Source organism: Bidens hawaiensis, unplaced genomic scaffold (genome assembly GCF_021521415.1).
Source record: "Bidens hawaiensis isolate Kalapana, Puna unplaced genomic scaffold, B.hawaiensis_p1.1 tig00002343_1, whole genome shotgun sequence".
Taxonomy (NCBI): Eukaryota; Viridiplantae; Streptophyta; class Magnoliopsida; order Asterales; family Asteraceae; genus Bidens; species Bidens hawaiensis.
In genome coordinates, this window is record NW_027491127.1 from 3,514,608 (window position 1) to 3,529,899 (window position 15,292).

The 15,292-nt window shown below is 33.3% G+C and overlaps 1 protein-coding gene and 2 pseudogenes across 3 annotated transcripts; 1 reads left to right on the forward strand and 2 right to left on the reverse strand.

The window, feature by feature from the left end:
- Positions 1-3,465: 3,465 nt before the first annotated feature.
- On the forward strand, positions 3,466-6,687 carry LOC143618981 (R-linalool synthase QH1, chloroplastic-like; annotated as a pseudogene). Its single transcript, XR_013151125.1, has 7 exons — positions 3,466-3,797; positions 3,862-4,131; positions 4,218-4,590; positions 4,663-4,881; positions 4,957-5,095; positions 5,394-5,642; positions 6,361-6,687. The product of XR_013151125.1 is annotated as an R-linalool synthase QH1, chloroplastic-like (transcript).
- Positions 6,688-7,218: 531 nt separating this feature from the next.
- On the reverse strand, positions 7,219-10,250 carry LOC143618913 (uncharacterized). The gene is made up of 6 exons (XM_077090962.1): positions 10,037-10,250; positions 8,616-8,751; positions 8,446-8,530; positions 8,298-8,345; positions 7,583-7,683; positions 7,219-7,488 (listed from the first exon to the last, which is right to left on the reverse strand). Exons 1-6 carry the CDS (start codon positions 10,209-10,211, stop codon positions 7,356-7,358), a joined length of 678 nt encoding a protein of 225 aa, XP_076947077.1. The 5' UTR covers positions 10,212-10,250; the 3' UTR covers positions 7,219-7,355.
- Positions 10,251-11,140: 890 nt separating this feature from the next.
- Positions 11,141-14,168, reverse strand: LOC143618915 (protein ALUMINUM SENSITIVE 3-like; annotated as a pseudogene). Its single transcript, XR_013151107.1, has 3 exons — positions 13,845-14,168; positions 13,360-13,608; positions 11,141-11,733 (listed from the first exon to the last, which is right to left on the reverse strand). The product of XR_013151107.1 is annotated as a protein ALUMINUM SENSITIVE 3-like (transcript).
- Between the last annotated feature and the right edge of the window lie 1,124 nt (positions 14,169-15,292).

The following is a 15,292-nucleotide window of genomic DNA, read 5'->3' on the forward strand; positions in this document are numbered from 1 at the left end:
GGTCAAAAAAAGAGAAAAATGTAGGCCTAAAACGATTTTTTTATTAGGTTTAAACAATTAAGTTTTTTTAATGGGCTTATTTTCGTTTAAGTTATGCAATATTTTTTATAAAAAGTTAGGTTAAATGAATTTGATAATTGTGTTTAACTATTAAAAATATATATATATATATTAAAAACTTTCAAACCAAGCGATGTCATCAATCTTCGTAACGGTCAATTCAATGAAGATTTACTTAGTGAGATTTTCTATTTTTCAAAATTTATTTATTTTAAGTTATATTTTGTTATAGGTGAGGCGCTCGCTTCGCTGTGTATAGGATATAACAATAATGGATTTTCTAGCAACCGGAGGTGTGATACATTTTAAAAGATACATTCAGATAAATCATGTCTCATTAGCTTCAATAAGCCCCCCCCCCCTTCTCCCTTTAACACCCACACACACACGAGTCTCCAACAAAAAATAATAATAATAATGGACGTCATACTCAAGCCCCCCCCCCCCCCCCCGGTTATTAATTTCCCTATCAAAGCAGAGAAGCGTTGGATAAACCACGATAAAGAAGAAAACATTAGCAGGTAGAGACGAGCAACTCGTAAGGATATATAGCCTCGAATTTTAGCAAGATGAACCAAACTAACAAAATAGAGTTAAACTCGACGACCCAACCAAAAGCAAAAGCTTCATCTCATTGGAGTAACCATGACCCCAGAAACAATAGAAGAATGATTACCCATTATCATTAAGCCGAGTTTTTTACCAAAATGGGTGGGGTGGAAAATTTATTTACCAAAATGGGTGATTTGAAAAATATTTACCAAAATGGGTAATTTCTCATTTATTTTTTTAATTAGTTAATCTATTATAACCTTTTTTTTCTTTTTATTTAATCAACCTGTTAATAATATTCTTTTTACTTTTATTTTTTAATCAACAAGTTTATGACTTTTTTTTAAATTTATTAGTTATAAATTTATTTAATTAAGCCCAGATAATATAAAAACAAAATAACAAGCTAAACAAATGTTAAAAATGAAAAAAAAAAGTTCTAAAATATACATAACAAAACTAATAAATTAACATGATTGTTTTATTTGTCTTCATTTAAACTAAGAAGTCAAAGAAGTCAAGATAAATTAACGTGATTGTTTTATTTGTCTTTTTTTATTTTGTTCTTTTTTAATATACCTAGTTGTATTATGGTTTTAGGATAAAATGTGAATCTAATTCAGTAAAATCAGTTATAAATATTTATGAATCAACATTTCGTGAATATTCCTCCTAAAAACGAGTTATATCATGACAGGGACGAAGCATAGTGAGGGCTAAGGGTGGCCCGCCCATGTATTTTTACACAGTAGTGTTAATTAACCTGTTTTTCGGCCTTAAATTTGTATACGTGATGTAAATTTATTTGTTCGGTCAAAAATTTGAGCCCCCTTGATTATGAAAATTTTGATATAAATTGAGTCCCCAATACCCCATCGCGACATTTTAGTCCAAGCTTCGCTAATGTATCATAATATGGTTTTAAAAGGAAATTGAATTGGTCTAATTTTTAAAAAACGTGATTTTTTTATCTTGATTACGATAATGTTTGTTTCGGAATTAAGGTTTAAGAATATGCTATATATATGTTTCAATTAAAATAAAAAATAAAATAGAAATAGTTATTTCAACCGCAAATGTGAAATTCTTCGTAGAGATATCTACAAAAATGGGTAGTTTTAATTAATAAGTTGAAAAAAAGAAGTATAAAATGAGTTTATCCAAGAGACTAAAGAAAATGTTAATAATTGGTTGATTAAATAAAAATAAAAGAAGAAAGAAGTTATATAGATTAGTTAAATAAAGGAATAAATGAAAAATACCTATTTTGATAAATACTTTTAAAATCATCTACTTTAGTAATTAAATTTTCTACCCCACCTATTTTAATAAAAAAAAACTCCATTAAGCCCAACCAAATGATAAGTTGGTTGTGGCTCAATGGTAGAGCACTTACTTTACAAGTGAGAGGTATGGGGATCAAACCTCACTACCATCAACTTATATGGGAGATATGAGGGATGACCCTGGCTTGCCAGGGTTCGATTCCTGATCTCACCCGGTTTTACCGGCTTCTCGCTGTCGTGCCGTTTGGCGGGCTTGGGGGTCGGGTTTTATCCGGTGAATCCCTAACAGGTGGACCGCTATGGGCTCCGTCCGTCCGGACTAGTGGCCGGCTCGGGCTACCTTTAACCGTTACTTAGTTGGCCGTTCAAAAAAAAATAATAAAATAAGCCCAACCAAATGGCTAGATCCACGTTACGTGCTACCCTACGGCCTACAATAGGCAACGTTGGAGGTCGACTAGTTTAATTGTCTTTTATTAAGATCCTATACTATTGAGTATATTGACTAAAGCAGGACTTTTAAAAGTTATATTAACGCCCCTAAAAAATTTACAATATGCATTTATCCACTTTAGTTAAACTAACTATTTAAACCCTAGACTTTTACTAAATTAAGAATTTTAATCTCCTCTTGTCCATCTAAACCTTTACATGCTTATTTTTATTTGTCGTGACCTGCTTATTTTTATCTACTTTTCAGTGTAATTTTTATTCTAAAATGAAGTTGTGCATTATAATATACAAATCATCTAGATGAAAAAGCTATTAGATCTTGCTTAGGCTTTTTATATCTGATTTTTACTGTTACGATTTCGTTATTTTTTGCTGCGACAACGTTTTACGATCTGGTCTAAATTTTGTGATTTTACATTTCTACAATAATGTTTTACGTGTCGGACAAAATTTTGTTATATTCATTCCTTTAAACACGTGTAGTGAGCATTTAGAGCATCCATAGTAGAGGGGCTAATGGTTGAAACCCATTTGAATGATTAGATATTGTTTAAATGAATTAAAATAATAATAATAAGGATTTAGATCAATCATAAATAAAATTAACATGCTAATTGTGTGAATCAAATAGAGTAATTATATATACAAGTAGAGTAATTATGTAATTATATCATAGAGTAATTATGCTACCCAATGATGTGTTTACATAATTACTCTACTTGTATATATAATTACAATATTTTATTCTCACAATTATCATGTTAATTTCATTTGTACGTTAACTTTCCAATAATAATAATAATAATCAAAGAAGAGATATGATTGGTCCTTTGACCAACTCTTTTGCCACTCGTTAGGGGGCCAAAAATTACAAAGACACGCCACTCATAGTTGTGTGGGGGGCGTTTTAACTTGAAAACGGATAGGGAAGACGTCCCATTACGGATGCTAATAAAATGAACAGATAAAAATTACACGTAAACATTAAAGGTTAAACCAAATTATGTATCTACAACGCATCTATTATAATTGATTCTATAATCTACACCATAAATTATAAGTTATAACTGTAACTATTGTCAATTCAATTAACAAAATATTGCACTTTCATATTAATACACGTTTGATAATGTTAACTAGGATATGAGTCAAAATGCTCGACTAAGTTTCTTCATCCCATCCCACATGACACTCTATATAATGCTACTTATGAGTAATATCTAACATCATTCTTCCCACATGGCTTCAATGTGCTTTGTTCCCTCCTCACTTCTATTTAGCAAAGATTACCATGTGCCAAGCAAAGGTCGCAACATTTGCAAGTCGATAAACTCGTCACAAACCAACTCACGTGTCGTTGAACCCCTTGTTACCCGACGGACTGCAAATTATGAGTCGTCGCTATGGTTGTATGATCATATTCAATCACTCTCTACCAAATACTCGGTAAGATCACCATTTATGGCTTGTTTTTATATTTTTACAAGCTAATTTTGAATAAAATAATCAGGGAAATGATTCTGCGGCTAGAGCCGAGTCTTTAAAAAAAGTAGTTAAGATGATGATACGAAAAAGTAGTAAGGCGGAAAATATTTAAGTAACCTCGAGCTAGTTGATGATCTGCAGAGGCTTGGGATCGCGTATCATTTTAAGGAGGAGATACGTGATGTCTTGGAGATTATTTACTACAAAACACGCGACAACTGGAGTACAATGGACTTGAACCTTCAGTCTCTTGGTTTTCGACTACTTAGACAACATGGTTATCCTGTCCCGCAAGGTTATACAGTTTATTAATAAATCATTTTAAGTTAGCAATCTTGAAATAAATGTTTTTACTTGTTATTTCTATTCCCATGTGTTTAGACATATTTGGCAACTTTAAGGAGAAGATAGAAAATCTTGACCCATGGGGATACGAGGATATGGTCGGCATTTTGAACTTATACGAGGCATCTTTCCATTCATTCGAGGATGAGCACGTATTGGATGAAGCAAGAGACTTGACAACCAAATATTTGAACAAAAAACTAGACGAGATTAACAGAAGTATAGCACCATTAGTAAGTCATGCTTTGGAGAGTCCACTGCATTGGAGGGTACCACGAGTAGAGGCGAGATGGTTCATCGAAGCATATGAAAAAAGAAGTGACATGAATCCGACATTGATCGAACTTGCAAAATTGGACTTTGATATGGTCCAAGCTGTTCATGTAGAAGATCTAAAACACGCGTCAAGGTATCATTTCTCTTTCATATTTATGTGCCAAAACTATTTAATAACGAGTAATTCGATATAACGAATGAGCAGATGGTGGAGAAATACAAAATGGGATAAGAAGTTAACCTTCGCTCGTGACCGTTTGGTTGAGTGTTTTTTGTGGTCCGTAGGCTATAGCTACGTGCCCGGGTTTAGTTATGGAAGGAGGGAGATAACAAAGGTTAATGCCATGATTACTTCTATTGATGATGTCTATGATGTGTATGGTACTTTAGATGAACTTGAATTGTTTACAAATGTTATAAACAGGTAAATACTAATTAAAAGTACTATTTACTTATCTAACAAAGATTTCATGAGAACTAAAAGGTTTCTTATACTTAGATGGGATATCAATGTGGTCTAGGAACTCCCCGATTATATGAAGATCTGCTTCCTTGGACTATACAACACGACAAACGAGATGGTGTATCAAACGTTTATAAACACAAACATCATTGTCCTACCATACCTAAAAAAAGCGGTTAGCAATTAATTCGTCTTTATTATGCGACTATATTGACTTCTGTTTTGCGGCCACGAAAACTTGTATGGACAACTAACCCCCCGAATTGCTCTTGTAAAAGATCAGCTACAAAAAGAATACGTTTATTTTGCAAATGATTCATATCGTCAAGTGTACCCATACCAATTTTGATTCGAGTCAAACGCGCTTACCATAACACTACCCCTTATATATATATATATGATTATATTGATAATATAATAATACAGATTGTCTAGATTATTTTCTAATTTTGGGTTGGATTGAAATACTGCAGTGGGCAGATTTATGCAGAACATACCTTCTAGAAGCAAGGTGGTACCATAGTGGATATACACCAACACTCGAAGAGTACTTGAATAATGCTTGCATAACAATAGGAAGCCCTCTAACACTCATGTACATGAAGTTTTCAACTTCAATTGCTTCAAACCAAGAGATCCTACAATGGTTTGAAGAATCTAAGAACATAGTTAACCATACAGCGTTAATCGTCCGCCTTGCTGATGACCTAGCAACATCCTCGGTATGACTTATTATTAACATAATAGACAAGTGCATGCGAAATGCAGCGGGTATTTGAGCATAAACTTTGGTAATCACGTAAAAGTTATGGGAGTTCATGGTTCGGTTTGAAACCTTACAACCATTTAAATCGATCATCGGTTAGGTTCACGGTTGGGGTTTTCTTTAATGTTCGGTTTCAATTTTCAACGGTTTAGTTTTTATTTTCGATGATAAATAATCATTACTAACAGTTTCGCTCGCATGTTTGGCTTAAACCATCAAAACCGGCATTGAACACACATACATAACATATTAATTTTTTTAATTGAAAAAGCTCCAACAATATCATAATCAAATTAAAGAGAATAAAATGTTGGTTTTTTGGTGCAACATTTTTTAAAAACTATTAACGTACGAAAAAGTTATGTCGGTTTAAAAATCATGGGGGGAAGTTGGTTTAAATGTAAAATAAATAGTAATAAATGGTTATAGACAAAGGAGGCAAAATTGTAACTATTATTTCATTTAATAAAGGTTGAATGTAAAAAGTTGTAAATATATTAAATGAATCGTGTGCATTATATGCTTGAAAGTATTAATTTGTAAATCCCTTAAAACCAAGTGTCTTAATTTGTCTTTTTCCCATACATTATATACAATATAGATAACCCTATAGTTATATTATAGTTTTCATATAGAAACCAGTAGCTTTAATTCTTCATCTTCGTGTTTATAAGGACGAAATGGCAAGAGGGGATATCTCAAAGTCGATCCAGTGTCACATGCATGAAAGTGGTACTACTGAAGACGAAGCTAGAAGGCATATCAAAAACTTAATCATGGAACATGGAAGAAACTTAACAAAGAACGAGCAAATGCTAAATCTCAGCTTCTACGAGAGTCGGTTGATTATGCAATGGACATTGTTAGAGTGGCACAGTTGATGTATGGTAAAGGAGATGGACATGGTCGTCCAAATGTGACTAAATCTCATGTATCATCATTGTTGTTTAAGTCTATCTAAGGGATATAGTTATCAAAATAGTATGTATTTTGCACTAAAAGCTAAAGCTTCATAATACCGATAATTCCGGTTTTATGAATTTAGGTCCTCGAAGGTTAGTAATTAACCTATTAACAACTATTAGTCTATTACTAGACATCTAATAAATATGTTTTGTCTAACAAGATATTATCAGTATACAATTATTATAGTCTTAGCATGTAGTCCGGTTTATCATTTAATCAAATATTATGATAAATAAAATAATAATATTGTAGTCCAAAAACTCCAGACTATCGGTATACGATTATTATAGTCTTAACTATGCATATTAATGTACGGTAAAGGAGACAGACACGGTCGTCCAAATGTGACTAAATCTCGTGTGTCATCATTATTGTTTAATCCTATCCAAGATAAATAATTGTCAAACTTCTGTACATCATGCACTAAAGTTAAACTTGATAATGCACTTAGATACCAAAGCATCTCACCTTGTATGTTAATGAAGACAGAACTGTAATCTTAATTGTTGGTCATATGAATTTTGATCCTAGAAAGTTAGTAATTAACCTGTTAACAACTATTACCAGATACCTAATACATATGTTTTGATTAACAAAAACTTTACGGTATATGATTATTAGCATAAACAATGAACTTGTGCATCATGAATTTAATGTCATGCAACTCGAATTAATTGAGTCTTAACTACCATAGCTTGTGTAGTTACTGAAGAACATGCATGGAGATCTGGTTATTGTAAAAAAAGCCTCGGTTTTTCATTATCATCGCACTCATGGCTGCGGTTGAAGAAACGAACCTTATAATTGCCACTTTGGTAGGCCCGAAAGCTCCCTGCCTGCAAATGTAATTAAATTATTTAATTAGATTCAAGAAATTATGTGATAATGGACTGAAATAATAATAATAATTATTATTATTATTATTTTAACCTGGTGAACAGACGGATGTTTGAAGAATCATACTCGGAACCAGCAAGAAACCATTCGACATCTTCTAAGGTTGCATTTGGTGGAATTCCTTGCAATAAAACCTGCAACAAACTACACGTTAATGATCTTGTGAAAGAGGTGTAAATTCAAAAGAATTGAAGCATACACACATAGTCGCATATCGGGCACATATAAATATTTACATTAACGCGTGTATAAATATGAATATATACATTCAAAGATAGAACAGTAAACCCCAAATCTTGAGGAAGGATTAATCTGTTTACACCCTAAAAATTACCAATTATGCACTTATAATGTGACTATTTAATATTCTTAATTCAAAGTGTATCTTTGTTTTCCTTAATAACTTTTAATATATAATGTTTTATATAATTTAAATAAGCTGTTGTTATGTGTTAGATTTTAGCATACATAAAAGTTATCACAAACTCAGCCATATCGAATATAATATATATATATATATCATATTAAACATGGCTTGATAAAATTATTTAAAAATGCAGATATAAAAAACGACACATCAGAACGGCTTATTCAAATTGTAAAAACATATTACAATCTACAGAAAAAATACTAAAAACAAATTATACCTTAATATAAAACTAAAAAATAAATAAACGCTCATGTCACGAGAATGTAAAAGATTGTTACACATATGTTTTAGCTATGCAAAAAAAAATACTGTGCTTACAGATTTTCCACCATATGGCTGAATAGAATCCCAGTTTGAACGATCAGCCTGAAATCAAAATGTCAAAATTAGCATTAGAAAGCTTCTTAGTATACAACAATGCAAAGCCGGTTTAAGCAATTGGAAACAATATTCAACAATAAATTACCCGCTCTAATCTATACAATCGGCCTTTCCTATTGATCGCCCTGAGAGCAGCATCATAGGCACTCCGTGAAGAGAATTGAACCATCCTGCGCGTCAATGTAATTAATCACACACTTTCAGTTAATCAAAATAAAAACTAAATAACACAAATTATATTAATGAGAACATTACATTCCCATTGGTAAGAACGATGGGTTGTAATCCACTTTGACATCATCAATGCTTAAATTAGACTCGTCTAACAAACTCAAAACATCACTCTTCAATGTATTCTTTGTAATGCCGACCAGTTTCCCGTATACCAAACCTGACATAAGCAGATATTCATAGCTGGAAATTAGGTCATGAATATGCCAATTTATGTATGATTTTTGTTGAACTACTTATAATAAGAATTAAGCATGTCGCAGAGCATAAACAACGAATCTAAACAACTATAAAATATCTGGTGCACAAATCTAGAGCTGTAGAAGAACCGAACGTTCGGCGAACTGTTTATGAACGGTTTGGAGGGAAGTTCATTCATGCTCGCTCGTTTAATGAATGACCGAACATAAACAATGAATTTCGTTTGATTAGCTTAATGAACGAAAACGAACAGAGGCCATGAGCATTCGATAATGTATTCGTTTATGTTCGTTAATGTTTGTTTGTTCATTAAAGGTTTTCAATGACTTTCTCAATTTTATCATATAGATTTAAGAAAAATTAGAAACTCCAAAAGAAAATTATATACGAGTATTATGTGATTAATCTATATTTAACGAATACTAATGTTAAAAAATAACAACGCAAAACTTGGTAGGCAGACCGAACAGTTAACACCGACCATTCTCGGTTAGCCATATCAAATAAGTCATCGATTAATCGTTTGTTTTCATTCGTGTTCGTGAACCGTTCACTAAAAAGTTCATTTCCTTAAAGAACATACACGAACAACTTCGGTTAGGTGTTCGTGAACCGTTCGCTTGTCCTTAGACCTGAAAACGAACCGAAAGTTCATAAACTGTTGGGCAGGAAGTTCGATTATGTTCATCTAATTAACATCCCATAAAACATGAACAAATATTTATCGTTCATTTAGTTAAACAAACGAACACGAACACACGTTTTGTTCATTCATTTATGTTAATGAACATACATTCATTTATTTGCGTTCATTAAATTTTAATCAATACCTAAGTAGTTATATTTATATAAATATGGGTTTGGATCAAATACAAATTAAATTAATGTGCTAACTATGAGAATCAAGTAGTGTAACTGTGTATATAGCGTAGTGTAATTACACTACGATGTAATTACATAATACACTACTTGATTCTCACATTTAGCACGTTGCTAATTTAATTTGATAAACATAAAAGGGGCTCATTTAAACTACATTTATAGTGTGTGTATACTTGGTTATGTTCGTGAATTGTTCATTTTGCTTTTTAACGAACGAACATAAGCGAACACGAACATAATAATTTGTTCGATTATATGTTTGTGTTCAGTTCTAGTAGTTATTCACAACGAAGTATTAATTAAATAAAACTAATTTGATATTAAATTAATAATAATAACAGTGAAAATGTGCGAAATAATACCGGCAGATGGTGTTTCGAAGAAAGGTTTGGTGGATGATTGGCTACTCGGCGGTGCAGATTCGGTTGAGAATGGACGGTGAGAGATCGAGGCAGAAAAAAGTGATCTGAGCGTTTGATTTGGATGAACGGTCTGGATCAAACGAGTGGACTTGATTGCGTGGTGTAGGAGATTCATCTTCAATGGTTGAGATGAGAATATGAGATCGATTGTTCAGTGTCTGTGAGGTTTAAGGGAGTGAGGGTTTGTTATTGTTTGATGATGCTGATGAGTGGTGACATGAACGGCGTCGTATCCGGTTTGAAATTTGGTACTGGGCTGGGCTCGATAGTTTTGCAACTAGTTTTGGGCTATTATCTGCAGAAAGCATTTTTTTTACAAAATAAAACTTTCAAATATAGAATATATATATAGGTATTTTAAGTTATGGTCAACAAAAGTCAAACCCGGGTGGGGTAGGAACTGGCTCCGGGCATTTGACCGGGTTTTTTCGGGTACGCTCGGATTTTGACTGGGTATTTCCGATTCCAGTTATTGTGGGTACGGGTCGATTTCAGGTACAGTTCCAGGGAGAAATCCTATGCCAGGTCGTACCCGTGGGTCGGGTCGGGTACGGGTAGAAACTGGTTTTGGATATGGAATCGGTTCCGGTTTCCGGGTATTGCCGAATCGGATCCGCTTACAGGTACGGGTTTTGGTACTGAAATGCATGCCATATCTGTATTCTACAGGTAGGGTCGGGTTCAGGTATTAAAAACCCGGGAATTAAAAAACCCGGTTCTAGTTTTTTTTCGTGTCCAATTCCTGGTTCGGGTTTTTTGTGCATCTCAACTTGGAAGTTGGAACTTCTTTGCTTGTTTTAATCTAATTCTCGAGTAATATGTTGAATGTTAACGGTGTATATATTTCTTATTATGTTGTTGGTGTAGTTTGTTTCGGTTTTGAAAAGTTTACCAAGCTTATTCTATAGAAATTTATATGTTAAACGATTCTTGTTCTTTTAATGATATTTTAGAACAAAAAATTCTCACAAAGAATCAATTAGTAGAATCGAGACTTCAAACAATGATCATGCTGAGTTAGGGTTATTAAAATAGCTTGAAGTTCGCTCAAAAATAGCTCACTCAAAATTGACTGACTAAACAATCTGACACGCCTCAGCTGGCTCGTGAACAACACAACATCAATGACCAAACGACCATCTCACTCATAACAATTATTCTAATTAAATAATGTCCAAGCTTAGTCTTACTTAACTAACACGAATACATTGATTTGGAGCTAAAGCCAATTACACCCGAATTCTATACACTACTAGAAAACAAACTTTCAACGAAAAAAATCACTATCGTACAATTTGCCAATAACCCCTATTCGGTCGAAAAAACCTTTGTTTCTTGTTGATATGCATTTGTAAAGAAATTAGGCCAACAAAAGTAAGTTGACATAATACTAATGGTTGAAGCTCCAATGAGCATATTCATCACCACCATCTGAAGTTGAATCGCTTCCACTGGAGAAGCTCCCCCCATTATAAGCCCGGTCATTGCTCCTGGAAGCGATATGAGGCCCACGGTCTTTGTGTCGTCAATAACCGGCGAAAGCGCAATGACTAACGACCTTTTCACTTGTTGGATCGTCGCTTGTCGTGGCGTGGCACCTAACGCTAGCGCCGTCTCCACCGACACCAAAAAATAGTCTATATTAACATTTTTTTACAAGAAAAAAAAAGCAGCATTTCATATTCACAACTCATACAATACACAATGGGGATAAAACATAGCATAGCTTATAATGAATATATTAACAACACTTTAAATATGACTTTGACTAGGAAATACATATTAAAAATGTACAATTAATAACTGTGAGAATTGAGTTTGTCTCAAATATTTTATAGGGCTGTTAAATGGGTCGTGTTCACAGGTCCAAACCGACAAGAAACCCTGAAATTTTGACATGGCCCCGTTCACAATTAGGAGCCCGAAAATCATGTTAGACACGTGAACCGAACACTATCTGTATTTTTGCAGGTTGAGTCGAACATGAGTCGTTTTACCGATAATTTTTTTACTTTTTTTGTTGTTTTCAAATTCTAACTATTTGAAAACATTTGGATCCCTAGCTCCTGAGGCGGTTCGCTTCTTGGAGCGGGTGCAGAAGGTGGTCCACAGTGACTCGCAGAGCCCAGGGAACCAAGGATTTATATTTAGCATAATAGGCTTTGCGATTCAAAAGAGGATAGCGGCGCAGCTTGTTGCTCACTTACACATTCTCCAGATGTAGCTCGGTTTGTGTTATATAAAAGAAGTTTTATTATAAAATATATATATATATATATATAAAGGTAAAGGATGGAATACGAAAATCCTTTATCGTACATTACGTACGCGAGGCTATGAAACGTCGATCTTCAATAACCCTAAAATCACAATTACGCGAGCCGGCCTCCGTCAACCTCTTCTCCCGTCGATTCCGTCCACCTTCACCATCGCCGTTCAACAACTCCGTCCACTATCCACCGTTGCGACCATCGTCTACCGTCGTGACCACCATCTTCTTCCAACACAACCATCAATCGTTGCTCACAGGTCAGTTGTCAAATTGAGCAATTAAATTGAAATTGTTGAACCTAATTTGATCAATTAATCTTGAAATCGATCCAATTAATCATCAATTTGAAGCTTCAATCAATCAATTTTGATAAACTTTAAACCTGAACGTTTAAAGGTTTAACCTTTGAACGTTTAAAGGTTGTGAATTTGTTGAACGTATTAGGGACTGTTTGGCTGAGCTTATTTTTTTTGCTTTTTGCTTTTTGGAGAAGCAAAATGTCCAAAATGCCCCTTCAAAAAGCAAAACAGCTTGGTGCTTTTAAGTGCTTTTGGAGGGGCATTTTGGACATTTTGCCCCTCCAAAAAGCAAAAAGCAAAAAATATAAGCTCAGCCAAACATGCACTTAGTGTTTTTAACCTTGAACGTTTAAAGTTTTGTGAATTTTGCTTGAACGTTTTAGTGGAACGTATTTCGCGTACGTAATGTACGTTAAGCAATTATTGTACGTTAACTCACCCCTATATATATATATATATATTGCAACATGCAATACTAATTTATATGAAATATTCATTTTCACTACAAACATTTTAGCTAAACGGGTTCGCGGGTTCCACCTGAAACTTACCTGAACCCGTTTATACCAATCCGTAACCCGTGAATTATGTGTTAGGCTCGTATCATGTTTTCCGATAGTGTCACAAATAACAAATCAACACCCCTAATATTTTACAACCAAATGATAAAAATAGTTTTGATATGGTTCGACTTACCAAATTCATTTGTGTCCGAATATCATCCCGTAGCCGTTTCATCGTAACTCCAGTAACAGTCATCGCATTGCCAACCATCATTCCGGCAACAGGAATGATATACTGAGGAGTGAACGGGAAAACATTTAGTAAAACCAGAAGCAACATCGTTAACGTCGTACCGACCAAAATAGACGCTCCCGCGATATATTTCCCATGTGGTATATGTTTTGCTCGTTGGCGGCGGTATACCCAGCAACCGAAACCTACGAAAGTGTTAAAAAGTCAAAACACCTATTATTTAATGAGACTTTGAAACCATCTATACACACACCGTCTGAAATCTAAAAAAATTTAAGATATAAAGGTCTATGGTCAAAACGGACATCTAAATATTATTCAGACAGTCATTCTGACCAATAGTTTTAAAGTTTCACATTTTGGTCAGAATGCTTGTCTGAGTGTTTTGTGTATGTTCGTTTGATGGTGTAAAAGAAATTACCATGAAAAGATAAGGAAGAACAATCCACCAACTACTATTTTGGTTAAATATAAATTGAAGAACAAATCCAATAACTGAGAGCTGAATAAAAGCTCTAACAATGGCATAAACCATCTCTCCTTCAAGTTTAAGCTTTTGATAATATGACAACAAAGCCGCCAGCAACACCACCGTGGTGGCGGCTGCCGGCTTTATCATCCCCTTCAAGAACTCCACCAGCCACTCCCACTCCATAGTTAAGTTTTTTTTGTTATGTTCACATATGCATGAATACTCCAGTCCTGTCTCACATGTCATACATATATAGTAAAAGAAAGGATTCCATAAGTTGTTATAAGGAGTTGTTTATATCAATAAGTAGTTATCAGTTTTTTAACATCCACAAATTAGTAAGCTATATGTAAATATTTAATCTATCTACTTTACTAGTAGAAAATAGGATCTGCCATTCAACGGGTGGTCTTCAAATCTGTTCTCGTCATTTATTCCCGTCTCTCTTATTAAATACACTAGGTTAGATCTCGTGTTACACATAGACAGAAAATATATAAAACTTTATATTTATATATATGTGTGTCTGTGTGATGCATTTTAATGAATTGTAAACGTCAAATAATCTCAAATTATTGTCATTATTAGAAAGTATCACATTGTTGTTTTAATTAAAAGAATTCAATATACAAAGACAAACAGATAAAAATGATAATTTAAAACATAATTCTAACTTAGTTAAATGATGTGTGGAAATATTTTTTTTGTTTTAATAGTATATGTAGATATGTATATACTAATTAAACTAATGAAACACATTCATTTATTTTAAGTATCTCTTATTATAAGAAACTCTAATTAAAATATATTTATGTAACTTCTATGTTCAATCAAATAGTAAAGGACACCAACTTACAATGTATTTTCCGAACTCGGTTTTATATATTAAATTGTACATATTTTTGAATTTTTGCTTTAAATCATCGGTACATCTAATACAATTTTTTAGCTATAAGATATACATATCGATTATAAGAATTTTATGCAATGATTTTTCACTCTGTGTAGTGTGCAAGTTCTAAGCTAGCCAATATGGAACAATCTTAATTACAGAAGTGTAAGATACATAAAGCGTTTGTATATATTATTTACATATGATACATATCGTTTTCATTTCAACGACATTAGTTTGATGGCAACGGTGTATTTCCCATTGACCTTTTCTCACTTTAGGATGTAATTATTTGTCATACAATATTTATAAATGTTTATACGGTTATGATATTTAAGTTTAGTGAATAATTAATAGAAAAGATTAAGATATCTTTTTACACGAGTTATTAAGTTTTTTTATATTATTGATTTGGATTTTGGAATCTAGTTAGAGCTAGAGCCAACAAGGTGCAAGTGACAACCGGGGGAGGGTTATGAATCTTTGAATGGTTATACTGGTGAAG